Source organism: Saimiri boliviensis, chromosome 6, assembly GCF_048565385.1.
Source record: "Saimiri boliviensis isolate mSaiBol1 chromosome 6, mSaiBol1.pri, whole genome shotgun sequence".
NCBI lineage: Eukaryota > Metazoa > Chordata > Mammalia > Primates > Cebidae > Saimiri > Saimiri boliviensis.
Genome location: NC_133454.1, coordinates 128,049,154 through 128,075,669, shown reverse-complemented (window position 1 = coordinate 128,075,669; position 26,516 = coordinate 128,049,154). Strand labels below are relative to the sequence as shown.

The 26,516-nt window shown below is 50.9% G+C and overlaps 1 protein-coding gene across 4 annotated transcripts in view; it reads left to right on the top strand.

Moving 5' to 3' along the window:
* The window catches only part of CPT1A (carnitine palmitoyltransferase 1A), an 83,532-nt gene that overhangs the window by 9,729 nt on the left and 47,287 nt on the right, over nt 1-26,516 (top strand). The window contains exons 1-5 of one of the 4 annotated variants that reach the window (XM_074401799.1): nt 2,363-2,631; nt 7,828-7,978; nt 14,180-14,333; nt 16,993-17,132; nt 23,741-23,912. In XM_074401799.1, the coding sequence (XP_074257900.1) occupies nt 14,193-14,333; nt 16,993-17,132; nt 23,741-23,912 (453 nt within the window). In that variant the 5' untranslated portion in view covers nt 2,363-2,631; nt 7,828-7,978; nt 14,180-14,192. Of the gene's footprint in view, nt 1-2,362; nt 2,632-7,827; nt 7,979-14,179; nt 14,334-16,992; nt 17,133-23,740; nt 23,913-26,516 lie in introns of those variants that run through there. The other 3 variants (XM_039471237.2, XM_074401800.1, XM_039471236.2) reach the window with 3 other exon arrangements.

Here is a 26,516-nt window from a genome sequence, read left to right as displayed (position 1 = left end):
GACCTCAGTGACAGTCGCTTCATAGCCTCCAGGATGGCACGTGGCCTGGCGCCTGTGCTCCACCAGGGGGTTGGTGGTCACTCGGAGTGCTCTGAGCACCGAGGTCTAGGTGAGCTCCCAGCAGGTGGGCTCCAGGTGGGTGATCTCCACCCCTGCCATCCCCACTCAGCCTTTCTTTTTTTTGAGACAGGGTCTCACTCTGTTGCCAGGCTGGAGTGCAGTGGCACAATTAGGGCTCGCTGCAGCCTTGACTTCCCAGGCTCAAGCCATCCTCCCATCTCAGCCTCCAGAATAGCTGGGACTACTGGCATGTGCCACCACGCCCAGCTAATGTGCGTTTTGTATTTTTGGTAGAGAAGGAGTTTGGCATGTGGGCCAGGCTGGTCTTGAACTCCCGGACTCAAGCAATCTTCCCACGTTGACCTCCCAAAATGCTGGGATTTCAGGCGTGAGCCACCGTGCCGTGCCTCCTACTCAGCTTTTCAGGGCTCATGTTCACCCAAGGCAGAGGCACAGGCCAGGCTCCGGCTGCTGTGCCAGCTTCTCAGAAGTGATTTCTGTACTTTCAGTGAAAATAGACACGTCCACAGCCTCACGACAAGGCCGGACAACAAGATGTCTTTGGCGTGGCGGAGGCCGCTGGGGTGTTGTCACCACCTCTGATTGACCCCATACCTGGCCTGGGGGGCACACAGCAAGGGGGGGTCCTAAGTCAGGAACGGTCCCCAAAGGGTCACCTGTCTACTTACCCATAGTGGCCCCCTCCACAGGTCCCTTTCCAGGGCTGGTTCAGGATTCCAGTCCGAGGGCTCCGTGATGCTTTGAGGGAGCGAGCGAATGACAGAGGGGGGAGGTTAGGTTCTGTTTTCATCCACCTGTGTTTTTCCTGTGTTTTCTTATTTATTCTTTTTTTTTTTTTTGAGACGGAGTTTCGCTCTTGTTACCCAGGCTGGAGTGCAATGGCGCGATCTCGGCTCACCGCAACCTCCGCCTCCTGGGTTCAGGCAATTCTCCTGCCTCAGCCTCCTGAGTAGCTGGGATTACAGGCACGCGCCACCATGCCCAGCTAATTTTTTGTATTTTTAGTAGAGACGGGGTTTCACCATGTCGACCAGGATGGTCTCGAACTCTCGACCTCGTGATCCACCCGCCTCGGCCTCCCAAAGTGCTGGGATTACAGGCTTGAGCCACCGCGCCCGGCTCTTATTTCTTCTTTTTAACTTTTCTTCCTCCTGCTCTTCTCTGCTTTTCTTTCTAGCCAAAGTGTTCTCTCCTCTGGCCATCCTTGAACTTGGGACGCAGGTGCACACCCTACTGTGTGGCTTGGATCCCAGTGGTCCCGCCTTGTCAACTTCATCCCCAGGGGTACCACCTTTTCCCACTGGGGCTGTGATATGTCTCTGAGATCTGGGCATGGAAGAAAATATCAGGAGAGGGGCTGCAGATAGGCCCGCCCCTGGGGTGTCGTGGATTAAAGAGCAGTTGGCCAGGTCCCTCTAGAAAGTCTCTGATGTGGGGTGGCTTGGAGAAAGGGGAGGGGTAAGAGCAGAGCTGCTGTCGCCCAGCTGGGTCTGGGCCGGAGAGGGGAAGTGTCGCTGGTGGGGCCCAGGGGCCCGGGGACCGTTACATCAGCGGGTTTTGGGGACTGAAGTGAACAGCCCTAGTCCATCCCTGCTCCTCCCCAGGCAGGGCGGGCACCGGCATTCTCAGTAAGAGAAACCCCGGGGAGGATGTGGGCACATGGGCAGGTGAGATTCATTGTCAGCTGATGAAGTTTTGGCTGGGTGAAGATGTGCCTGACCTCGTCTTTAAAGAAGACGTCTTCAAAGAAATGAGAAAATACAGAAAAATACAGATGGGTGAAAAGAGAAGTTAACCTCTCCCCTCTCATTCCCTTGTGGCAGGAAGGTCAGGCGCGGTATGCTCTGGGGACGGTGACTCCCGGGGTGCAGGGGAGCCACCTGCTAGCTCAGAAGCCAGCGGGGCCCAAGGCGGCAGCAGCGGGACTGAGGCAGTCTGAGCGCCTGGTGGCCTCTCCCAGGAGGAAGCAGGACCAGGAAGTGGGGCTGGTCCACGGAGACCAACGGTTCCGTTGTACGCCATGAGTGGGATGTGGCAGAGCCCCCACCAGCCCCAGGAGGCGGACGCCTGCTTGCCCAGGCCTCGGGCCATGCCACGCCCCTGCCACCCTCCTCACTACAGCCTCAGGCAGGCCGAGGGGTGAGCAGAGAGGCTGCCCAGTGTCGGTGGCTGGGATCCAGACGCAGGCCCAGCTGCCAGCTGGCCTGAGGGCCCTTCCTCCCAGCTGGGGCTCCCTGCCACCGTGCCCAGCCTGCCAGGGCATGCCCTGGACTCTAGGGAAGGCTTCTGGGAAGGGGAGTTGGAGCATACAGGTGCCCTGGTCTCCTGACCTTTATGAAAGGTGCTGGGGAGGAGAGGAGGCAGGGAGCCTGACCAGCAACTGCCACGCAGGTGGCGGGTGGAGGGCCCTGAAACCCAGGCCTGGCTGCAGCGGACAGGTGGCTCATTCTGGACACACAGAAGTGGAAGGAACACAGGCTGCAAAGTGGTGGAGTGTGCCCCCCTCTTCAAGAAGCCCCTGGCCAGGGCCAACGTGGCGGTGGTGGTGAGGTGGGCAGGGCACTCCAGGTGCCCTGGGAAAGCTGACGTGGGAGACACAGGGAGATGGGGTGTCAGGCAGCAGGCAGGACTTCAGTGAGGGCAGAGGGCAGGATGGCCGTGTTGAGAGGGAGCTGGACCTTTGGTAGAGCAGGCAGGGCAGGGCAGGCGTGAGGAAGGCTGCCCCAGAGGCCGGGTGCCCACGAACACCACTCGCTCTTTTTCTACCCGCATTAAAATACGGTGCTGCAACATGGACAGGGCCACTCTCTGCTTCTTGGTTTGCAACAGTGAAAAAGTGAACACAGAAGCCCTCTGAGCCAGCAGGGACACAGGGCAGGGGCCGACTGGTTCCTACCAGCAGGGAGGTGCAGGACAGCAGGGCCAGCGCCACGTGGGTGGGCATCGGGCAGCTCGGAACTCACTGTGGACCAGGGGCAAGTTGCAGGAGTACGTGCAGAGTATGGTGGAATTCAGGCGTGCCTCGAACGTGCGTGGTAGCACTGTATGCGTTTGTAGATGCTCAAATCTGGACCGGGAAGATGAGCCCCGCATTCTGGGAACAGGGAGAGGAGATTGTGTCTACTGCACCTTAGACATTTATGCAGGGCTGGGCACCTATAATCTCAGCAGTTTGGGAGGCCAAGGAAGGAGGATTGCTTGAGTCCAGGAGTTTGAGATCAGCCTGGGTAACACAGTGAGATCCCATCTCTACAAAAAGAAAGATAAACAAAAAACTTGCCAGGTTGCAGGGGACGGGTGTGGACATTCTAAATCAATACAGCAAAATGTTGAATTGGTTCGTTCCAGGAGGGTACATAGGTGTTATTTTCTGCTTGCCTGTTTGTTTGAGTATCTTGTGATTTAGAGCGTTTAAGACAGAAAATGGTCTTGCTGTATAATTCAGAAAAGTTCCCTGGGGTGTGTGTGTGTGTGTGTGTGTGTGTGTGTGTGTGTGAGAGAGAGAGAGAGAGAGAGAGACAAGATCTCATTTTGTCGCCCAGGCTGAAGTGCAATGGCGTGATCATGGCTCACTGCAGCCTCAACCTCCCGGGCTCAGGTGAGCCTCACCCGTCTGTCTCACAAGTAGCTGGGACTACAGGTGTGCACCACCACCCCTGGCTCATTTTTGTATTAGTGGAGATGAGGCTTCGCACGTTGCTCAGGCTGGTTTCAAACTCCTGGGCTCAAACAATCTGCCTGTCTTGGCCTCCCAAAGTTTTCATGAGGCGTATCTGAGGTCCAGGAATTTATTTATTTATTTATTTATTTTTATTTTTATTATTTTATTTTATTTTATTTATTTATTTTTTTTTTTTTTTTGAGGCGGAGTTTCGCTCTTGTTACCCAGGCTGGAGTGCAATGGCGCGATCTCGGCTCACCGCAACCTCCGCCTCCTGGGTTCAGGCAATTCTCTTGCCTCAGCCTCCTGAGTAGCTGGGATTACAGGCACGTGCCACCATGCCCAGCTAATTTTTTGTATTTTTAGTAGAGACGGGGTTTCACCATGTTGACCGGGATGGTCTCGATCTATCGACCTCATGATCCGCCCACCTCGGCCTCCCAAAGTGCTGGGATTACAGGCTTGAGCCACCGCGCCCGGCCTCCATCCAGTTTCCATTCTTATGAGAGCCTCGGTTTTAGAGACAGTAGGTACCCTCTGCCCCGGGTCTGGAGTGAGGCTGGCCCAGGAGCTGGGTGCCACTCACTGGGGTTGGTTGGCCTCCATGAAGCCGTGGCAGCCAAGTCTCCTGCAGTCACGCAGCTTTGTTTCTGGTGACTCAGAGATGGGAGAAGCCGCCAGGCCGTATCCACTCCCAGCTGGGTGAAAGGTAGGGAGCAGGTGTGCCCTCTGGCTGGAGAGAGGTGAAGTCCCTGCACGGGCCAGGAGTGTGGTCTCCTGCCTGGAGAGGAAGCACCTGGAAGAGGCTGATTGGGTGAGGCAGCAGGGGCCGGCACTGGCAGGGGGGGCAGGCACGGAGGTGGGGGGGGAAGGCGGGTCCTGGTGGGGGGCGGGCCCTGTTGGCAGGGGTGGGCCCTGGTTGGAGGGGTGCCCAGCTTTTCCTTTTTCATCCTTTTTATACCAGGCTCATAAAAACCTTGTTGGGTTGGGCAAGCAGGTGGTGACGTTCAGATATTTCCAGGTTGTGCCGGGTGAGGTGGCTCATGCCTGTAATTCAGCAGTTTGGGAGGATGAGGTGGGCAGATCACCCAAGGTCAGGAGTTCAAGACCAGACTGACCAACATGGAGAAACCCCGTCTCTACTAAAAATGCAAAACTAGCCGAGTGTGGTCGCGCATGCCTGTAATCCCAGCTCCTCGGAAGCCTGAGGCAGGAGAATCACTTTAACCTGGGAGGCACAGGTTGCAGTGAGCCAAGATAGAGCTATTGCAGTCCATCTCAAAAAAAAAAAAAAAAAGATATTTCCAGGTTGTGAGGAGTGGGGACTGGGTAAGGGGGCTTGAGCGTGGGCATGACCACCTTTCCACAGGCTCTGGCCCCAGAAACCTTTGCCCCTCCTGATTTTATCTTCCCTGGCCTCAGATGGGTAGTGCCGTTTCTCTGCTGCCAGGGTGGGCTATGGGGTGAAAAGTGTGTGCTTCTCTCCCTGGGAGGTGGGCACATGGGGTGCTTGGAGTATCTGAGGAGCTCTCCAAACATAAGATTTTGGAGCTCCGATTGCAGTGGATGAATGTTTCATTTCATTAAACACATTCTAAAACATCAGGAGATCTTGAATGTGCATAGAAGAGAGACCCTCCCTGGCTCGTGCGGTCCGGCCCTTCGTGGTGGTTCTCACGCATGACTCCTTCATGCCCATCCGTCCATTTGCCCCACCCCAAGTGATTTTGAAGCAAGTCCCATACATGATGAAAGATAAAATTAGGCTGGGCACAGTGGCTCACAGCACTTTGGGAGGCCAAGGTGGGTGGATCACCTGAGGTCAGGAGTTCGAGACCAGCCTGGCCTACAAGGTGAAACCCAGGCTCTACTAAAAATACAAAAATTAGCCAGGTGTGGTGTTGGGCACCTGTAGTCTCAGCTACTTGGGAGGCTGAGGCAGGAGAATCGCTTGAACCTAGGAGGTGGAGGTTATAGTGAGCCGAGATCAGGATACTGCATTCCAGCTTGGATGACAGAGCAAGACTGGGCCCCCCCCCAAAAAAAAAAAAAAAGAATACAATTGCATGTATGAGTATTTCAGTACATATTGATAAAAGATGGGAAAACTTTTTTAAAATCGCCACTGCCTGAGAGCCATGGCTCACACCCCTGGTCCCAACTACTCAGGAGGCCAAGGCAGGAGGATCGCTTGAGCCCAGAGCTGCAGTGAGCTGTGAGGTTTTTTTTTGAGACGGAGTTTTGCTCTTGTTACCCAGGCTGGAGGGCAATGGCGCGATCTCGGCTCACCGCAACCTCCGCCTCCTGGGTTCAGGCAATTCTCCTGCCTCAGTCTCCTGAGTAGCTGGGATTACAGGCACGCGCCACCATGCCCAGCTAGTTTTCCTGAGCTGTGAGTTTTAAGAGACTCTGTCTCTTAAAAAACATAACCATAATGTCTTGTAATGCCTAAAAGTTAATTAACAGAAATTCCTTAATGCCATGAGGTAGCAGTTGTTTTGAATGTCTTTTTAAAAATTTAATTTAATTTTAGATTCGGGGGTACAAACGCCTGTTTGTTACATGAGTGTTTTGCATGCTGGTGGGGGCTGACTTCTAGTGTACCCAGAGTGCCCCTGATGAAAGGGAAGAGAATGAGCATTGTACCTGACAGGTAATTCTTCAGCCCTTGCCCTGCTTCCTCTCTTCCCTTTTGGAGTCCCCAGTGTCTGTTATTTTGATCTTTTTTTTTTTTAAATTTTGAGACTGAGTCTCCCAGGCTGGAATGCAATGGCCCAATCTCAGCTCACCGCAACCTCCGCCTCCTGGATTCACGGGTTCTCCTGCCTCAGCCTCTCGAGTAGCTGGGATTACACGCGTCCACCACCACACCCAGCTAATTTTTGGTATTTTTAGTAGAGACGGGGCTTCATCATGTTGGCCAGGCTGGTCTTGAACTCCTGACCTCAGGTGATCCACCCGCCTCAGCCTCCTAAAGTGCCGGGATTACAGGTGTGAGCCACACCCACCCGGCCTGTTATTTCCATCTTTATGTCCGTGGATACCCATTGTTTAGCTCCACTTATAAGTGAGAACATGTGGTATTCGGTTTTCTGTTTCTGAGTTAGTTCACCTAGGATAAAGGCCTCCAGTTGCATCCATGTCTCTGCAAGGGACATGATTTCATTTTTTTTTTTTTTTTTTTTTGAAACATAGTTTCGCTCTTGTTACCCAGGCTGGAGTGCAATGGCGCCATCTCGGCTCACCGCAACCTCTGCCTCCTGGGTTCAGGCGATTCTCCTGCCTCAACCTCCCAAGTAGCTGGGATTACAGGCATGTGCCCCCATGCCCAGCTAATTTTGTATTTTTAGTAGGGATGGGATTTCTCCACGTTGGTCAGGCTGGTCTAGAACTCCCGACCTCAGGTGGTCTGCCCACTTCAGCCTCCCAAAGTGCTGGAATTACAGGCATGAGCCATCGTGCCTGGCCTGATTTCTCTTTTTTATGGCTGCGGAATGAGTCCTTGATGTGACCAGAGCACTATGGTGGACAGGATATGGAAGAAAATAATAAGAAATCCACCCTCCGCCATTATATATTTGAGGAGAGAATGGTTGTATGCATAGACATTAAATAGAAAACACTTCCTGAGATAGTATATTTTGGTAACAGCTTTATTGAGACATTCATATACCATAAAATTCACCCATCTAACGTATACACTTCAGTGAGTTTGTTTGGGTTTTGAGACAGGGTCTTGCTCTGTTGCCCAGGCTGGAATGCGGTGGTGCAGTCACAGCTCTCTGCAGCTTCGACCTCAGAGGCTCAAGTGATCCTCCCACCTCCTCAGCCTCCCTAGTAGCTGGGACTACAGGCACACATCACTGCACTCAGCTAATTTTTGTATTTTTTGCAGAGACAGTTTTGCTATGTTGCCCAGGCTGTCCGTGGTTTTTAGTATATCCACAGAGTTGGGCAACTATCACCACAATCAGTTTTGGAATGTCTTTCATTGCTCTAAGATACCCAACTCCTTACCCACACCTACCGACCTTCCCATCTGCCCCAAGCCCTGGTGACCACGAGTGCACTTCCTGTCTCTGTAGATTTGCCTGTTCTGGACATTTGGAATAAACAGAATCAGCAATACACGACCTCTGTGTGGCTTCTTCCATTCAGCATCACGTCTTCAGGGCCATCCGTGCTGCGGCAGGTGTGAGAGGTCCACCACTTGTCACTGCTGAATACCATTCCACGGTATGGATGGACACACTGTGTTTATTCATTCATCAGCAGAACATGTTACCACTTTTTGGTTATCATGAATAATATTGTTGTGAATGTTCCTGTGTAAGCTTTTGAATGGACATGTTTTCAGTTCTCTTGGCTATATAGGTAGGAATGGAGTTGCTGGGTCATAGGGTAAGCGTTTTTTTTGTTTTTGTTTTTGTTTTTGTTTTTTGAGAGAGAGTTTCACTCTTGTTTCCCAGGCTGGAGTGCAATGGTGCAGTCTCCACTCACCGCAACCTCTACCTCCCGGGTTCAAGTGATTCTCCTGTCTCAGCCTCCTCAGTAGCTGGAATTACAGGCACGTGCCACCACACCCAACTAATTTTGTATTTTTAGTAGAGATAGGGTTTCTCCATATTGGTCATGCTGGTCTTGAACTCCCAACCTCAGGTGATGCACCTACCTTGGCCTCCCAAAGTGCGGGGATTACAGGTGTGAGCCACGGTGCCAGGCCAGTAACTCTGTATTTAATCTTTTGAGGAAAGGACAGACTGTTTGCCAATGTGACCGCACCATTTGAGCAGCCGTGCATGAGAACACTGATTTCTCCACGTCCTTGCCAACACTTGTATCATCCGTCTCTGGGGTACCAGCCATTCTGGATGTGAAGGGCTGTTTTCCTGTGGTTTAGATTGGCACTCCCTGTTAGCCACGAGAGGTAGTCTCACACTTACAGTGGTCCCCCCTTATCCTTGGGGGATACATTCCAAGACCCCACATCAATGCCTGAATCTGTGGACACTACCAAACCTATACAGTCAGCTTGGTATCCTCAGGTTCTGCTTCTGTGGATTTAGCCCACCAAGGATTGAAAATATTTGACGGGGGCCGGGGAGGGGACAAGACAGTAACAAAAAATAATACAAAATTGAAAAAGACAGCGTCACTATTTACATAGCATTTACATTGTATTCGTTATTAGTAATTTAGACATGATTTAAAGTATGCAGGGCCGGGCGCGGTGGCTCAAGCCTGTAATCCCAGCACTTTGGGAGGCCGAGGCGGGTGGATCACAAGGTCAAGAGACCATCTTGGTCAACATGGTGAAACCCCGTCTCTACTAAAAATACAAAAAAAATAGCTGGGCATGGTGGTGCGTGCCTGTAATCCCAGCTACTCAGGAGGCTGAGGCAGGAGAATTGCCTGAACCCAGGAGGCAGAGGTTGCGGTGAGCCGAGATCGCGCCATTGCACTCCAGCCTGGGTAACAAGAGCGAAACTCCGTCTCAGAAAAATAAATAAATAAATAAATAAAGTATGCAGGAGGGTTGGGCTGGGTGGCTCACGCCTGTAATCCCAGCACTTTAGGAGGCTGAGGCGGGTGGGTCACCTGAAGTTAGGAGTTTGAGACCAGCCTGGCCAACATGGTGAAACCACGTCTCTACTGAAAATACAAAAATTAAGGCCAGGCGCAGAGGCTCATGCTTGTAATCCCAGCACTTAGGGAGGTCGAGGCAGGCAGATCACCTGAGGTCAGGAGTTTGAAACCAGCCTGGCCAACTAGCAATGCAAAATCACTAGGCTTGGGGGCTCACGCCTATGATCCCAGTACTTTGGGAGGCTGAGACGGATGGATCGCTTGAGTCCAGGAGTTCGAGACCAGTCTGGGCAAGGTGGTAAAACCCTGTCTCTACAAAAAAATAATGGTGGTGCATGCCTATAGTCCTAGCTACTCGGGAGGCTGAGGTGGGAAGATCACCTGAGCTTGGAGGGTAGAGGCTACAGTGAGCTATAACTGTGCCACTACACTCTAGCCTGGGCAATAGAGCAAGACTCCGTCTCAAAAAATCAAAACAAAAAATGATGCAAACCACAGCTGAGTGGGGACTGCTGTAGGTGTGGCTGTATTGCTGTTTTTAAGCATCAGGCCACTGATCCAGGCCGGAACCCGGGCTGGGATTTGTGCCCATTCCATCTGCACAGGAAGCTCCTCCAGCTTTCTTGGGTTCACTAATTTCTGTTCATGGCTCGAAGAGGGAGAGTCTGGGTCAGGATAGCCCATCTCAGCTCCTGCAGAAGTAGAAAACCAAATAGTGTGTCTCAGGGGCATTTAGGACTCTAGGGTTACCCTGAACCGGTCAAAATAAACAACTCCTTCATGAAATTCAGATTGCTCTGCAAGGGCGTTTCACTCCGGAAAGGACACTGTAATTACTGCCAGTCTCTCTTCCGATCAGAGGTTAGATTTCTGAGCAAGCGTGGGATACATACCTTTGGAGACTTGGCTGCAGACACTGTATTTAATCCACTGTCATGAATTATCCGTTTGTGTTCTGTGTGAATCCAAGGAGATCTTATCAGTCATGCAGAGGTGGCCCGTCCGGTCACTGTGTGACTGTGTTAGCCACAGGGCAGGCTCTGCAGAGTCGTCTTCCGGGATGCTCGCCTCCTGGTTACTGCGAAGCCTTTGATGGGGAAGGGGGCTAAGAGTTAACCCTGAGGCTAGGCTAGGTGACTCACAGCGGTAGTCCCAGCACTTTGGGAAGCTGAAGCGGGCAGATCATTTGAGCTCAACAGTTCGGGACCAGCCTGACCAACATGATGAAACCCCGTCTCTACTAAAAATACCAAAAATTAACCAGGCATGGTGGCAGGCACTTGTAATCCCAGCTACTCGGGAGGCTGAGGCATGAGAATCGCTTGAACCCAGGAGGTGGAGGTTGCCGTGAGCTGAGATGGCGCTATTGGATTCCAGGCTGGATGACAGAGTGAGACTCCATCTCAAAAAAAAAAAAAAAAAAAAAAAAAAACCAACCAAACAAACAGGAAGAGTTAACCTTCAGACTCCAGGGGAGTTTTTTTTTTTGTTTTTTTTTTTTTGAGATGGAGTCTCACTCTGTCACTAGACTGGAGTGCAGTGGTGTGATCTCAGCTCACTGCAACCTCTGTCTTCCAGGTTCAAACGATTCCCCTGCCTCAGCCTCTTGAGTAGCTGGGACTAGCAGGCATGCGCCACCACATCCAGCTAATTTTATGTATTTTAGTAGAGATGGGGTTTTACCATGTCGGCCAGGCTGGTCTTGAATTCCTGGCCTCAAGCGATCCTCCCACCTCAACCTCCCAAAGTGTTGGAATTACAGGTGTGAGCCACCATGCCTGGCCCACACATATTGTTGATTGCTTTGCAAATTGCTCTAAGCTAAGGTTATAGCTGGTGGTATGCTGTTTCGCCACTGCATTCAGGTTCTGTGCTGATACCTGCCGGGTGTGTCATCCGGCCCAGCCCCTCCCTCGCTCTGGCAGTGCGTGGCATCTCCACCCGGATGTCCGGGCAACATTTCACATGTGGCAGCTCCAGGCATGAATACTCAGCTTCCACCCCCAGTCTGCCTCCTTCCCTCCCTGAGACTGTCCTGTGTCAATACCTAGCTCCACTGAGTGAGTGGCTCAAGCCAGGAGCCCGAGGGCCCATTTCATCAGCAGGTGAAGCTCAAGGTGCCTCTGCAGCCTGTCTCATGTGGGTCATTGTCCACACTGTCACCGTCTCTGTCACTGACAGACTGGGCCAGCCCCACGCACTTTCCTGGAAGACGGCCTCAGCTTCTTACTGGTCCTGCTTCCACATCCCCGTCCGTGCTCCATACAGCAGCCAGAGTGGTCTTTAGAGCAGAAATAGTGACAGGTTCCCCTTCTTCCAGGCGGTTGGATGCTTCTCCATTGCTAGCACAAAACCCTGCCACCTCCCACCGGCTGCCTCTGCCTTCTTCTCCAGACTTGGCCCCCTCCCCTTGATCCCAGCTGCCCGCCCTTTGACCCAACACCCTGCCCTTGCCCGTAGCTGTCTTGCCACTGACCCCAGCCACCTGCCCTTCCTGCCTCCAGCTCTATCCTGCCCTTCCCATGGCTCCTTCTCTTGGCCTCGCTGTCTCCCGGGAGGTCCCCTCGCACCTCCGCCTCTAGCACCCAAGCGCTGCTTACGTGTTGCCTGTTAGCCCCGTCTAAGTTGTGGGAGGGCAGAGGGACCTTTTCTGCCAGTGTCCAGCTCTTCTCCTCGGCTGGCACGTTGGAGGCAGTCAACAAACACTTGTTGCATGGACAGATGGGTGCCTCCCAGATCCTGGCAGCAGGTGGTTCTGTGCTCTGGTTCTGGTTGGTGGAGGACTGAGCCAGGCTGATTTCTGTAACAGGGGAATTTTTGAAACTGTGATAGTCACTGATTTTGACCTCGCCATCAGTGGGTGAAAACAGGAGCATCATCCTGTGGTGAGAACACACACACACACACACTTACACACTCAAACACACAACCCACACACACCACACTGCCCCACACCCACATCCACCCCCTCCACACCACACACACATAGATGCACACCCACATACACACCACACACCCAATATACACACATACACCACACATACACACACATCCTCACACACACACACCACGCATACACACACCACACACATATATCACACATACACACACACCCCCCCACACACATACACCACACATACACACACCACACACATACACCACACACATACACACACCCCCCCACACATACACCACACATACACACACCACACACATACACCACACACATACACACACACCCCCACACACATACACCACACATACACACACCACACACATACACCACACACATACACACACATCCCCACACACACATACACCTCCACCCCCATGCACACACACACCATGCACACAAATATACACACACACCACACATACTATACACACCACACATGCAAATATACACACACATACACACCACACACACGTATACATACACCCCACACACACCACGCATATATACCTACACACACACACCACACGCACACACACCATACACACATACACACACCACATACATGCACACACAAGCACATACACCACACACAGACACGTAAGTTTTTAATTTTTATTGTGGTACTTGATCGTTTTTCCTCTTAGCTTCTCTTATTCATTTAGTACTTTGTGGCAGGAGGAGGTGGAGGTGGCACGGTGAGAAGGGCGGGAGCCATCGCCCCAGGGGCCCAGGAGGGGATGGAGGGGCCATGCCGTGCTGAGCGGCCGAGCCAAGGAGCCTGAAGCCAGGGCGAAGGGGACAGGAAGAATGGACCAGATTTCCCAGAGCAGTTTTCTGCAGTGGGCAGGGGGTGCTGTCCCGAGGGGTTGTGCCTGGGTCGGGGGTGCAGGCTCTGATATCCGTCCGACCTGTGGCTGCCCAGGCATGTTCCGCTTCAGCTGCTGCCCCCGAGGAAGGAGGCCCGCTCTGTCTGTGAGCACCCATTCCTGAGGCATCTGTGCATCTGACTTGCGGAGTCTTTGTGGGTCTTTCTGAAACCCTAGAACAGTTTCTCAAAAGAGCAGCCATGCAGGCCGAGCACACCGGCTCACGCTTGTAATGCCGGCACTTTGGGAGGCCCAGGTGGGCGGATCACCTGAGGTCGGAGGTTCAAGACCAGCCTGACCAACATGGAGAAACCCTGTCTCTACTAAAAAAAAAAAAAAAAAAAAATAGAAAAAAATTAGCGAGGCATGTTGGTGCACGCGTGTAATCCCAGGTACTCAGGAAGCCAAGGTAGGAGAATTGCTTGAACCCAGGAGGTGGAGGTTGCAGTGAGCCGAGATCAGGTCATTGCACTCCAGCTTGGGCGACAAGAATGAAACTTCGTCTCAAAAAAATAAAAAGAGCAGCTACACAGACACCAGAGGCAGAGGCATTTGGGCTCGCTGTGCACTCTCTACTGAAGTTCAGGGCCCAGGGCTGTCGGGGGCTCCTTCGTGGACACTCTGGGCTTTTAATGGCAGCCTCCAGGGACCTGGCTGCAAGATTGAGATTCGTCTGTGCTGTGTGAGTGGCCGGAGTGCCGCAGGCTTTGCTTCAGCAGTGGTGGCCTGGATGCTGGCTTGGAGGCGGGGTCGGGGGACTTCCAGGGGCAGGGGTTGGGGTGCCCCAGGCCTGGTTTCTGATGATCATCTTGGGCCCCTAAGCAGAGGCAGTGATTTTCTGTGTAGCGGCGGACAGGTGACGGGGTGCCCTCTGATGGAATTGGATCTGTTGACGGGAAGTATTATATCTATAAGTGGGGAGGAAAAACTTGCATTCAGAAGGAATGGCATTTCTGTATGAGGAGTTTTTTTTTTTTTAGTGTCTGGTCACACGTGCCACTGTCTTATATTTTCTCCTTCTGCTTCCAGGTGACCCCGGAAGATGGCAGAAGCTCACCAAGCTGTGGCCTTCCAGTTCACGGTCACTCCAGACGGGATTGACCTACGGCTGAGCCATGAAGCCCTTAAACAGATCTATCTTTCTGGACTTCACTCCTGGAAAAAGAAGTTCATCAGATTCAAGGTTTTCTGATATGTGTTGACGTCTACACAGTATGCCTCTTAATATCTAAGAACGGGGCTCTTGCAGCTGTTGAGGTCTGAGTGTTTCAGACTGGTCATTCCATGTGACTTACCTATTTTCATGGTGCTTAAGGCGTAGGGAACTCCTTCACGTAGCCTTTAGCTCACTGGGTGCTTGAAGCAGTTGGCAGTTCCGTAAGGCAGGTGGAGTGAGTTTGCACACTCTGAAGCGGGCCTGGAAGTGGACACTTCTATTAATAGAAGGCAGAGTAAAGACTAGAATTCACGTCTTCTCCTCTGACTCAGAATCCTTTACACCTTGTTCAAAAAGATTTTTTTTCAGGCAGGGTTCGGTGGCTCACACCTGTAATCCCTGCACTTTGGGAGGCTGAGTTGGGTGGATCACCTGAGCTTAGGAGTTTAAGACCAGCCTGGGCAACACAGCGAAACCCTGTCTCTACAAAAAAAAATACAAAAATTAGGCCGGCATGGTGGCATGCATCTGTAGTCCCAGCTACTCAGGAGGCTGAGAGGGGAGGATCGCTTGAACTTGGGAGGCAGGGACTGCAGTGAGCCATGATTGAGCCACCAAATTCCAGCCTGGGCAACAGAGCAAGACTTTGTCTCAAAAAAAAAAAAAAAAAAAGGAAGTTTTCTAAACTTCAGCAAGTCGATGTAATAAGTACGTTGTTGATAAAGCATTCACGCGTAAGAAACGCTCCACGTAAGTTCAAATACAGTTGAGTCTGCATGTTCTCAATTGTTTGTCTAAAGAAGTGGAACTTTTTTTTTTTTAAATAAGTGTTTTGTTTTTCCATGTATTGTAATTTATTTTAAACATTAAAGAAGGAATAGATGCATATTTGAAAACATGCAAACTAGAAGAAAGGTCATCAAGTTGAAAGTGGACACCCCCCACCCCCTGCCCCCCAGCCCCAGGGTTAGCTTAGTTCAGTTTGTGGACTTCCCAGTGCCCCTCTCTGAGGGCAGCACTAAAGTGGGCCACTGAGAAAGGCCTGAGCTCCAGAACAGGTGGCAGCAGGGACAGCAGAGAGGCAGGTGGGTCCTCCCTGGCAGCCAGCACACCTGCACGGGGGTCCCTGGGGCTCAGCCGGTGGGTTCTTGGGCCCAGATAAATAAGCCACTAGGGTGACATCCAGTCTTCCTGGCCTGGTCACCGGTGTGGTCCACCGTGGTGGAGGAGGCACCGCTACCGGGAGAGCTAAGCGAAACAGCTGGACTCGCTGAGAGCTGCGCTGTTCCACCCTGGAATCTGGGAAGATAGCAACGTGGATGCAGAGGCTTGGCCATCATATTCAATCCAATGCGAATGCCCTTCCTTCCCCTCCCCTCCCCTCCCCTCCCCTCCCCTCCCCTCCCCTCCCCTCCCCTCCCCTTTTTGAGACAAGCGACAGGGTTGCTCAGGTAGAGTGTAGTGGTACGATCATCATTCACTATAGCCTCAACCTCCTGGGCTCAGGCGATCCTCCTGTCTCATCCTCCCAAGTAGCTGGGACCATAGGTGCACACCACCATGCCTGGCTAACTTTTTTTTATTATTTTTTAAAATTATTTTATTTTATTTTTTTGAGACAGAGCCTCACTCTGTCACCCAGGTTGGAGAGCAGTGGCGTGATCTCAGCTCACTGCGACCTCTGCCTCCCGGGGTCAAGTGATTCTTCTGCCTCAGCCTCCTGAGTAGCTGGGACTACCACCATGCCCAGCTATTTTTTTGTATTTTTAGTAGAGATGGGGTTTCACCATGTTGGCCAGGCTGGTCTTGAACTCCTGACTTCAGGTGATTCACCAGCCTCGGCCTCCCAAAGTGCTGGGATTACAGGTGTGAGCCACTAGGCCTGGCCTGCTTTAGTCATTTTTAATCCATTATCTTGGTCAAATCAATATCTTATTAGGATGCTTTAGTAAGAATTTTTTAAAATTGGAGTTGTCAAACATACACAAGAGTGAGGAAGAGCAATTAATAATTCCACCATTCCCTTCCTTGTTTTAACCAATTTTGTTTGACATAATCCTTTTTTATTATTATTATTGGCTGGATTATTTTACAGCAAATTCTTGACATGGAGTGATGGCTAGGCACAGTGGCTCATGCCTGTAATCCTAGCACTTTGGGAGGCCAAGGTGGGGCGGATCACCTGAGGTCAGTAGATCGAGACCAGCCTGATGAAATGGTGAAACCTCATCTCTAAAAAACAAAAAAAAAAAGACATGGAGCGGGGTCTCCCGTGAAATCTTCAGGCTGCAGCAGCCTTCCGACACGGATGGCAGGAGGAGCAGTTTTGGAGCTGGGATCTCAGCACATTCTAGACAGTAGCAGGCCGGGCAGGGGACTTCCTGGTGGCTCAGTGGCATCCTTCACCAGCTAAACTCCTGCCTGAGCTGATTCTCACGGCCTGGGGTGTCCACTCGGGGAAGGTTTCAGGGTGGGTTTTGGCTCAGAAGCAGAGGAAGGGAGGAAACTGGAACCGCTGCAGGCTGTAAACTCTGGGGAGAGTCCCAGCTAGTGGGGCGTGGTGTCTTAGCAGACACCCTCTCCTCACTGCCTGGCGTCTCAGCATCCCTATTGCTGGGGTCGTGGAGCGTCGTTGCCCTGGGGGCTGTGCGGGGGCGCCACTCACGGCCTGTGTGTCTGTCTTTAGAATGGCATCATCACTGGCGTGTACCCGGCGAGCCCCTCCAGTTGGCTTATCGTGGTGGTGGGCGTGATGACGACGATGTATGCCAAGATCGACCCCTCATTAGGAATAATTGCAAAAATCAATCGGACCCTGGAAAGGACGTAAGTAACCCTGTGAAATCTCCAGTTGTCTGGGAAGTCACCAGTTTTGTTTTTTTCGGGTTTTTTTTTTTTTTTTTTTTTTTGAGACAGTCTCTCTCTGTCACCTGGGCTGGAGTGTAGTGACACGACCTCGGCTCACTGCAACCTGTGCCTCCTGGTTCAAGCAAGTCCCTGCTTCAGCCTCCTGAGTAGCTGGGGTTACAGATGCCCCACCACACCAGGCTAATTTTTATATTTTCAGTAGAGACAGGGTTTCACCATCTTGGCCAGCCTGGTCTTGAACTCCTGACCTCGTGATTCACCCACCTCAGCCTCCCAAAGTGCTGGGATTACAGATGTGAGCCACCACACCCGCCAGAAGTTACTGATTTTATTGCTGTTTTTATGTCTCTTCAATTGTGGTGATTGTCACTGTTCTGGATTTCATGCGAGGCCCTGATGCTGTTCTCACATCAGCTTTCTTCCCGTTTCCTGGGTGGCGTTAAGGTCCCCTAGGAGTTTGCGGGCCCCTGCAGCCCTTCCTCTGAAGACCAGGGTGAGAAGAGTGGTCGTGGTCCTGGGGCACCCCTCAGAAGGTGTCAGGGCGCAGGGAGTTGCCAGCAGTGACAGCGTCCTTAGCCCGGACGGTAGGGCTCTGACACGGAATTTCTGCTCGGGAGGTTAATTCCCAGTGTGGTCATTTCTTTGTTCTTGGAGTCAGTTCATCCCAGAGTTCTGCGACCCTTGAACGGACTGCTGTAGGGTCCTCTGCTGGGACCTCACCCACTTAGCTCTCTGTCAGGCTGGTTTAGAAATCTCCAGGTGACCTCCGCCGTCACTCCCGCCCCTAGGGGTTTAGATTTTCCTGAGGGTTTGAAAGCAGGCTCTCTTGCTACCAAGACATAAGGCCCAGCGACACTTTAGGTAACATTCAGCACATGTTCTTTTTCTTTCTTTTTTTTTTTTTTTGAGACGGAGTCTTGTTATGTTGTCAGGTTGAAGTGCAGTGGCACAGTCTCGGCTCACTGCAACCTCTGTCTCTCGGGTTCAAGTGATTCTCCTGCCTCAGCTTCCTGGGATTACAGGCACCCGCCACCATGCCCAGCTAACCTTTTTTTTTTTCTTTTTTCGAGATGGAGTCTTGTTCTGTCGCCAGGCTGATGTGCAGTGGTGCAGTCTCAGCTCACTGCAACCTCCGCCTCCTGGGTTCAAGCGGTTCTTCCTGCCTCCGCCTCCCGGGTTCAAGCGGTTCTTCCTGCCTCAGTGGGGATTACAGGCACATGCCACCACGCCCAGCTAATTTTTGTATTTTTAGTAGAGATGGGGTTTCGCCATGTTGGCCAGGATGGTCTCGATGTGCTGACCTGATGACCCGACCACCTTGGCCTCCCAAAATGTTGGGATTACAGGCGTGAGCCACTGGGCCTGGCTATTTTTTTTCCAAATACCTGCTGGCTGTTGATAGCACACATGTGTTGCACACCTGTGATGTCCGTTATTCCATCCAGTTCTGGAGATGGTCCAGACTCCCATTGAGGAGGGTCAGACCCTGCACTGCAGTGACCTCTCACTGGTAAATGCTTCCTTTACCAGTGAGGAAGCATTCAGACAGGTGCAAGTGTCTGCCCGAGTCACAGGAAGAGGGAGCGGGGAAGCTGGAATTCAAACCCAGCTTTGCCCAGCTCTGAAATCTGTGCTTTCTTCAGTGTACCCCTGAGGTCCCCCTATCCCCTGCCCCAGAAGCTTCCATGAGACAAATGCAAGTGAACACTGCTGCTTTATTGCCATTTGAGCCTCCAGACGGTGGAACGTGGGGAGACTCAGTTTCCCTGTGCAGCTGTGACCCTTGCACTTGGACACACATTTTACTTTCTGGTCCAAAAGCTCCACGGTGTCTCGGAAGGATCCCTGCTGCACTTAGGCGTTTGGTTCGATTTCTGTGCTGCTCGTTTGCCCCAATGGCATTTTTGGTCTAGAGGGATAACAACCCCCAACTGCTCCTAACTGGGCTTTGTTTTGGGGGCCAGGAGTTGCAGGTGGAAGGCACAATGTTGGGGTCAGGGCTCAGCTCAATGAAGCTCTGGATCTTTAGAATCACGCCTTCCAGATTGTTTGCATACAAATATTGTTTGATCAGAAACAAATCAGAAAATAAACTGGCAGAAAAAGTGACATAAACGAAAACTCACTCAGTTAATGGCTGACTTTGATGTTTTTGGGTCGGGGGGTGGAGGGCGTTTTTGCTCCGTTACCCAGGGTGGAGTGTAATGGCTCGACCTTAGCTCACTGCAACCTCCGCCTCCTGGGTTCAAGCGATTCTCTCGACTCAGCCTCCCGAGTAGCTGGGACTGCAGGTACCCACCACCATGCCCGGCTAATTTTTGTATTTTTCATAGAGGTGAGGTTTCGCCATGTTGACCAGGTTGGTCTCACACTATTGACCTCCGGTGATCCACCCGCCTCAGCCTCCTGAAGTGCTAGGATTAATAGATGTGAGCCAGCATGCCCGGCCTTGATTCTGATGACTAGAAATAAAAGATTAAGCAGATTAATGGTCTGAATCTTCCAAGGGCAAGTTGAGCAGGTGCCCTGATTCCTGAACCCCTTTTTGCAAAGAGTCTGCAGAGGACCCCTCCACACCCTGTTCCTTCTCCAGGAAGCCCCCAGACCCTCCAGAGTCATCGAGAGTGCAGCTGAGTGCTCGCACCCTTGAGGTGGCCCAGGCCTCTATAAGTGTCTGCAAGAGACAGAATGGAAGTTCCCAGTCATTTTATAAGCATACCTGGCCAGGATGCCTGCCAGGTTCCTTGTCTGCCTGGGAACTGCTGTCATTGTTGTCACCCAGAAAGCAGTTGGCAGACCTGGGCACCTGGGCGCTCCCTTCCTTGAGGTCACAGCAGCCTCAGGGCTGCAATGGACAGCTGCCTCCGAGCCTTGTGTATGCAGCTCTCCCTACGGACTTTCTGTTCTCTCATGGGGTTAATGAATAATAAAGTTTTTTTTTTTTTTTTTTGAAGCTGAGTTTCTGTCCCCCAGGCTAGAGTATAATGGCATGATCTCAGCTCACTACAACCTCCGCCTCCCAGGTTCAAGCAGTTCTCCTGCCTCAGCCTCTTGAGTAGCTAGGATTACTGGCACATACCACCACGCCTGGCTACTGTATTTTGTATTTTTAGTAGAGACAGGGTTTCATCATATTGCCCAGGCTGGTCTTGAACTCCTGAGCTCAGGCAGTCCACCTGCCTCGGGCTCCCAAGTGGTAGGACTTTTTTTTTTCTTTTTTTTTTTTTTTTGAGACGGAGTTTCGCTCTTGTTACCCAGGCTGGAGTGCAATGGCGCTATCTCGGCTCACCGCAACCTCCGCCTCCTGGGCTCAGGCAATTCTCCTGCCTCAGCCTCCTGAGTAGCTGGGATTACAGGCACGCGCCACCATGCCCAGCTAGTTTTTTTTTGTATTTTTGGTAGAGACGGAGTTTCACCATGTTGACCAGGTTGGTCTCGATCTCTCGACCTCGTGATCCACCCGCCTCGGCCTCCCAAAGTGCTGGGATTACAGGCTTGAGCCACCGCGCCCGGCCTTTTTTTTCTTATTGAGATAGAGTCTCACTCTGTCGCCCAGGCTGGAGTGCTGTGGTGCGATCTCGGCTCACTGCAACCTCCTCCTCCCAGGGTCAAGTGATTTTATTGCCTCAGCCTCTTGAGTACCTAGGAGTACAGGCACACACCACCATGGCCAACCAATTTTTGTAGTTGGTAGAGACAGGGTTTCGCCATGTTGGCCAATTTGTTCTTGAACTCCTGACCTCAAGTGATCCACCCACCTCATCCTCCTAGAGTGCTGCGATTACAGGCATGAGCCACTGTGCCTGGCCCAGATCTTTAATGTACTCTCTAGTGTAGGCTCCCTCTTAAAACTGGATTATATTTAGAAGTGTCGACTATTTAAAGCCTTTAATAATCTGAGTCTTAGTAAGATTTGCTTCTTTGTCCCTCTTAAACCTATTTTGGTAAACTGGGCCATGCCTGGCCTAAATTTAGAAAGGCGGGGTTAAAGGCCAGTGTCTTCAAGTTTCGTGGGCCGATCCAGAGCTGCCATCCTGGAGTGGACTGCAGTGACCCTGGGCTGCTGCCTTCAATCGTGGAGTCAGGCTGGGCGTGGTGGCCTGTAATCCCAGTACTTTGGGAGGCCGAGGCACCAGGATTGCTTGAGCCTAGGAGTTCAAGATCAGCCTGGGCAGCATAGTGAGATCCCCATCTCTTAAAGAAAAGAAAAAAGTGGAGTCATACATGTCATGTGGGATTTGTCCCTAAGTTTGCCCCCAACAGACTTGTTTCTTGTGTGTGTGTGTGTGTGTGTGTGTGTGTGTGTGTGTGTGTGTTTTCCCCAACAGACTTGAAAGGAGCATGTTATTTCAAAGAAAGCTTTTTGCTGATGTTTTTTATCTAAGTGCCTATGCGTCTATATTTTTTAAAATCTCGAATGTGTCATTTATTTGTACATGCTAAAATACTACTTTATTTTTGTAAATCAAGTAAGTATATAGATCTTTTTCCTTTGGTAATCTAAAATGTAGATTATCTAAACGATAACTTCTTAAATCCCTAAACCCAAGTTCGCTTGCAGATTAGATGACCAGAAAAGAGCAGATAGGTTTAAAGTAGAGACTCCAGTTAAACTCGAGTGCTAGATTTGACGGGTTACAGAAAGATAGCATGTTTTGAAGCAAGAGTACTTAACCTTGAAGATAATTTGTTTGTGTCACTTAAATATTATGCAATCTTAAATTCGTGGTTTTCTTTTTTTAAAATTTCTTATTTTGAATTATTTTGTTTTCTTTTTTAAATCTTATTTTTGTACTGATGGGGTTTGGCCATGTTGCCCAGGCTGGTCTTGAACTCCTGGACTCAAGTGATCCACCCATCAATGGCCTCCTAAAGTGCTAGGATTATAGACTTGTGCCACTGCGCCTGGCCAAATTAGTGCTTTTCAAATATTGGAGATACCTTTAGGTTATATATATTGGTGTTTTAATCATTTGAAGGCTGCATAAATAGTTTTTATTTTAAAAATATTTTGCAGTTCCCAAAACAACCAAAACTAAAACAAACCACAAAATAGCTGCATTTCTAGCCAGGCACAGCGGCTCACACCTGTAATCCCAGCACTTTGGGAGGCCGCAGCGGGCAGATCACCTGAGGTCAGGAGTTTGAGACCAGCCTGGGCAATATGGTGAGACCTAATCTGTACAAAAAATACAAAAATTAGCCTGGGTGTGGTGGCGTGCACCTGCAGTCCCAGCTACTCGGGAGGCTGAGGTGGAAGAATTGCTTGAACCCAGAAGGCGGAGGTTGCAGTGAGCCGAGATTGCACCACTGCACTCCAGCCTGGGCAGCAGAATGAGACTCCATCTCAAAAAAAAAAAAAAAGAGAGAGAAAAAGCTGCCTTTCATCTCATTTTTAAAGTCCCATCTTTACCATCAAATATATTCCTTTCCTTCACAAATAAAAACATTTCCTATACTTAAGTGGACTATTTACATGACCAGTTTACATGGTCTGTTCTTTATTCGTGTTAAATATGCCTAAGTCAAAAACAAGCTCTTCTGAGGTAACTACTGGAGCCAATAGTTGTAACAAATGATCTGAGATGACGATTACATCTAAAAGTAAGTTTGAGAGGAAAAAAATCATAAAGAGCGGAAGAAAGTGGCTCAGAATTTCTTTCGCACCTGCTGGGGAGGCGCAGGTCAACAGGGCGTGGTGATCGCAGTGGCTGGTCCTAGCCTTACCATCCCCTCTGCTGTTGGTCCTGAGGTCCTGGAGGAAGTATATCTTTTTCCAGATGACACAAAGTAACCCAGGTTGGTTTCAAGGCCAACAAAGCAGATTGAGCTTTGTTTTCTTTTTTTCTTTTTTCTTTTTTTTTTTGTGACACGGAGTTTCGCTCTTGTTACGCAGGCTGGAGTGCAATGGCACGATCTCGGCTCACCACAACCTCCGCCTCCTGGGTTCAGGCAATTCTCCTGCCTCAGCCTCCTGAGTAGCTGGGATTACAGGCACGTGCCACCATGCCCAGCTAATGTTTTGTATTTTTAGTAGAGACGGGGTTTCACCATGTTGACCAGGATGGTCTCGATCTCTCGACCTTGTGATCCACCCGCCTCGGCCTCCCAAAGTGCTGGGATTACAGGCTTGAGCCACCGCGCCCGGCCTGTTTTCTTTTTCAAATTTTATTTTTGTATTGATGGGGTTTGGCCTATGTAGCCCAGGCTGGTCTCGAACTCCTGGACTCAAGGGATCCAACCATCTCGGCGTCCCAAAGTGCTAGGATTATAGACATGCGCCACTGTGCCTGGCCAAGGGAGGCTGAAGGGACTCCAGGAAGAGAGCAGACAGGCCTGCCGCCAGCGCCCAGGTCTGCCAGCTGCTTTCAGCATGATTGGTTTCGGGGCAAGGAGGAGAGTCCCGTGAGTGTTTGGAGAGCTCGGTTCCTGCAGGTGCTCTCCCTCTGACTTTCCCAGCTCTACCTGGGCCCTGCAGCACATGGTGTATGTCGGTGGCATCAGCGGCATGGATGGCACCGTGTGGCCACATGCACAGCCTCCCTTGTCTGGGTCTGCCTCCGCAGCGACTGCATGTCCAGCCAGACGAAGAACGTGGTCAGCGGCGTGCTGTTCGGCACCGGGCTGTGGGTGGCCCTCATCGTCACCATGCGCTTCTCCCTGAAAGTGCTGCTCTCATACCACGGGTGGATGTTCGCTGAGCATGGCAAGATGAGTCGCGCCACCAAGATCTGGATGGTAATTGCATGTCCCTCTGGCTGTGGAGTGGGATGGACGGTTTGGGCTTTGTGATGAAGGTCACCCTTGGGGACCTTCTCTCCGTCGATGCTTGGTTGCTGACGTGGACCTTGGCCCCTAATGGCTGGAGAGGTTTGAGTCACCATGATGCAAAAGCGGGGGCCAAAGAGTGCTTCCCTTTTGTGACATGAGTGAGATCTACAGCGTTTTATATTGAGGTCTCCTGGGTTTGTAGTTCAGATCATTCATCATATGGAAGTGCTGTCCGTCCGGTTCTTTGTAGCATTCTTTTTTTTTTTTTTTTCTGAGACGGAGTTTCGCTCTTGTTACCCAGGCTGGAGTGCAATGGCGCGATCTCGGCTCACCGCAACCTCCGCCTCCTGGGTTCAGGCAATTCTCCTGCCTCAGCCTCCTGAGTAGCTGGGATTACAGGCACACGCCACCATGCCCAGCTAATTTTTAGTATTTTTAGTAGAGACGGGGTTTTACCATGTTGATCAGGATGGTCTCGATCTCTTGACCTCGTGATCCACCCGCCTCGGCCTCCCAAAGTGCTGGGATTAGAGGCTTGAGCCACCACGCCCGGCTCTTTGTAGCATTCTTGACTCACTTGTTGTCAGGCACTAAATGGTTACCTTAGCTCACCCCTGGCAGGCTCCCATGACTAAGACTTAGCTTCCGGAATGTTCCCTCGGCTTGCTTTGGCCCTAAGCCCAAGGGTTCTTTATTTAAGGTACTGGCTTTGCCATGTATGTGGTTGCTTGTCTAAATTTCATGATTTAAATGGTTTTTTTTTTTCTTTTTCTTTTTTCTTTTCTTTTGTTTTATTTATTTATTTTTTGAGACAGAGTTTTGCTTTTGTTGCCCAGGCTGAAGTGCAATGGCGCGATCTCAGCTCACTGTAACCTCTGTTTCCCAGGTTCAAGCAATTCTCCTGCCTCTGCCTCCCAAGTTGCTGGGACTGTAGGCACACACCGACACGCTCAGATAATTCTGTATTTTTAGTAGAGACGGGGTTTCACCATGTTGGTCAGGCTGGTCTTGCACTCCTGACATCAGGTGATCCACCCACCTCACCTCGGCCTCCCAAAGTGCTGGGATTATAGGCATGAACCACCCCACATGGCTTTGTTGTTGTTTTTTTTTTTTTGGAGACAGGGTCTTGCTCAGTTGCCCAGGCTGGAGTGCAGTGGCACAATCATGGCTCACTGCAGCCTCGACCTCCTGGGCTCAAGTGATTTTTGCCCCCCAGACTCCCAAGTAGCTGGGACTATTGGCACACACCACCATGCCTGGCTAATTTTTGCATTTTTCTTTTTTTTAATTTTTTTTTTAAAGATGGGGTTTCACCAAGATGGCCAGGCTGGTCTTGAACTCCAACCTCAGGTGATCCACCCACCTCGGCCTCCCAAAGTGCTAGGATTACAGGCGTGAGCCACCGCACCCGGCCAATTTTTGCATTTTTCAGTAGAGACGGGGTTTCGCCATGTTGGACAGGCTAGTCTCAAACTCCTGAGCTCAAGAGATCTGCCCGGGCCGTGTGCAGTGGCTCACGCCTGTAATCCCAGCACTTTGGGAGGCCAAGGCGGGTGGATCACGAGGTCAAGAGATCGAGACCATCCTGGTCAACATTGTGAAACCCCGTCTCTACTAAAAATACAAAAAATTAGCTGGGCATGGTGGCGCACGCCTGTAATCCCAGCTACTCAGGAGGCTGAGGCAGGAGAATTGCCTGAACCCAGGAGGCGGAGGTTGCAGTGAGCTGAGATCGCACCATTGCACTCCAGCCTGGGTAACAAGAGCGAAACTCCGTCTCAAAAAAAAAAGAGAGATCTGCCCACCTCAGCCTCCCAAAGTACTGGGATTACAGGCGTGAGCCATCACACCTGGCCTCCATTTCAATGTTTTTATGGGGGTCAGGCACAGTGGCTTCTGCCTATAATCCTAGTACTTTTGGAGGTGAAGCTGGGTGAACCACTTGAACTCAGGAGCTAGAGACCAGCCTAGGCAACATGGCGAAGCCCCGTCTCTACTAAAAATACAAAAATTAGCCAGGCAAATTAGCCAGGCATGGTGGTGCATGCCTGTAATCCTAGCTGCTCGAGAGGCTGAGGTGGGAGGATCGCTTGAGCCCAGGAGGTCAAGGCTGCAGTGAGCTGTGTTTATGCCACTGCACTCCAACCTGGGCAACAGAGCCAGACCCTGTCTCAAAATATATATATTTGTGTATGTATATATATATATATGTTTATATCTGAGCACATAAATATATGTGTGTATATGTATATTTATTTACACATATCCGGCCCCAGAGACCCAGGTTGGGCTTGAGGTGCTGAGCAAAGCCCAAGGCCCAGGGGCCACAACTACACTGGGCAGATGGCCAGTGTATATACATATATATACACACACGTATATGTTTATGTGTATATATGTATATATACACATGTATATGTATATGTGTATGTACGTATATATACACACACGTATATGTATATGTGTATGTATGTATATACACACATGTATATGTATGTGTGTATATATACACACATATGTATATGTATGCATGTAACACACTTATAGGTATATGTTTATGTACGTATA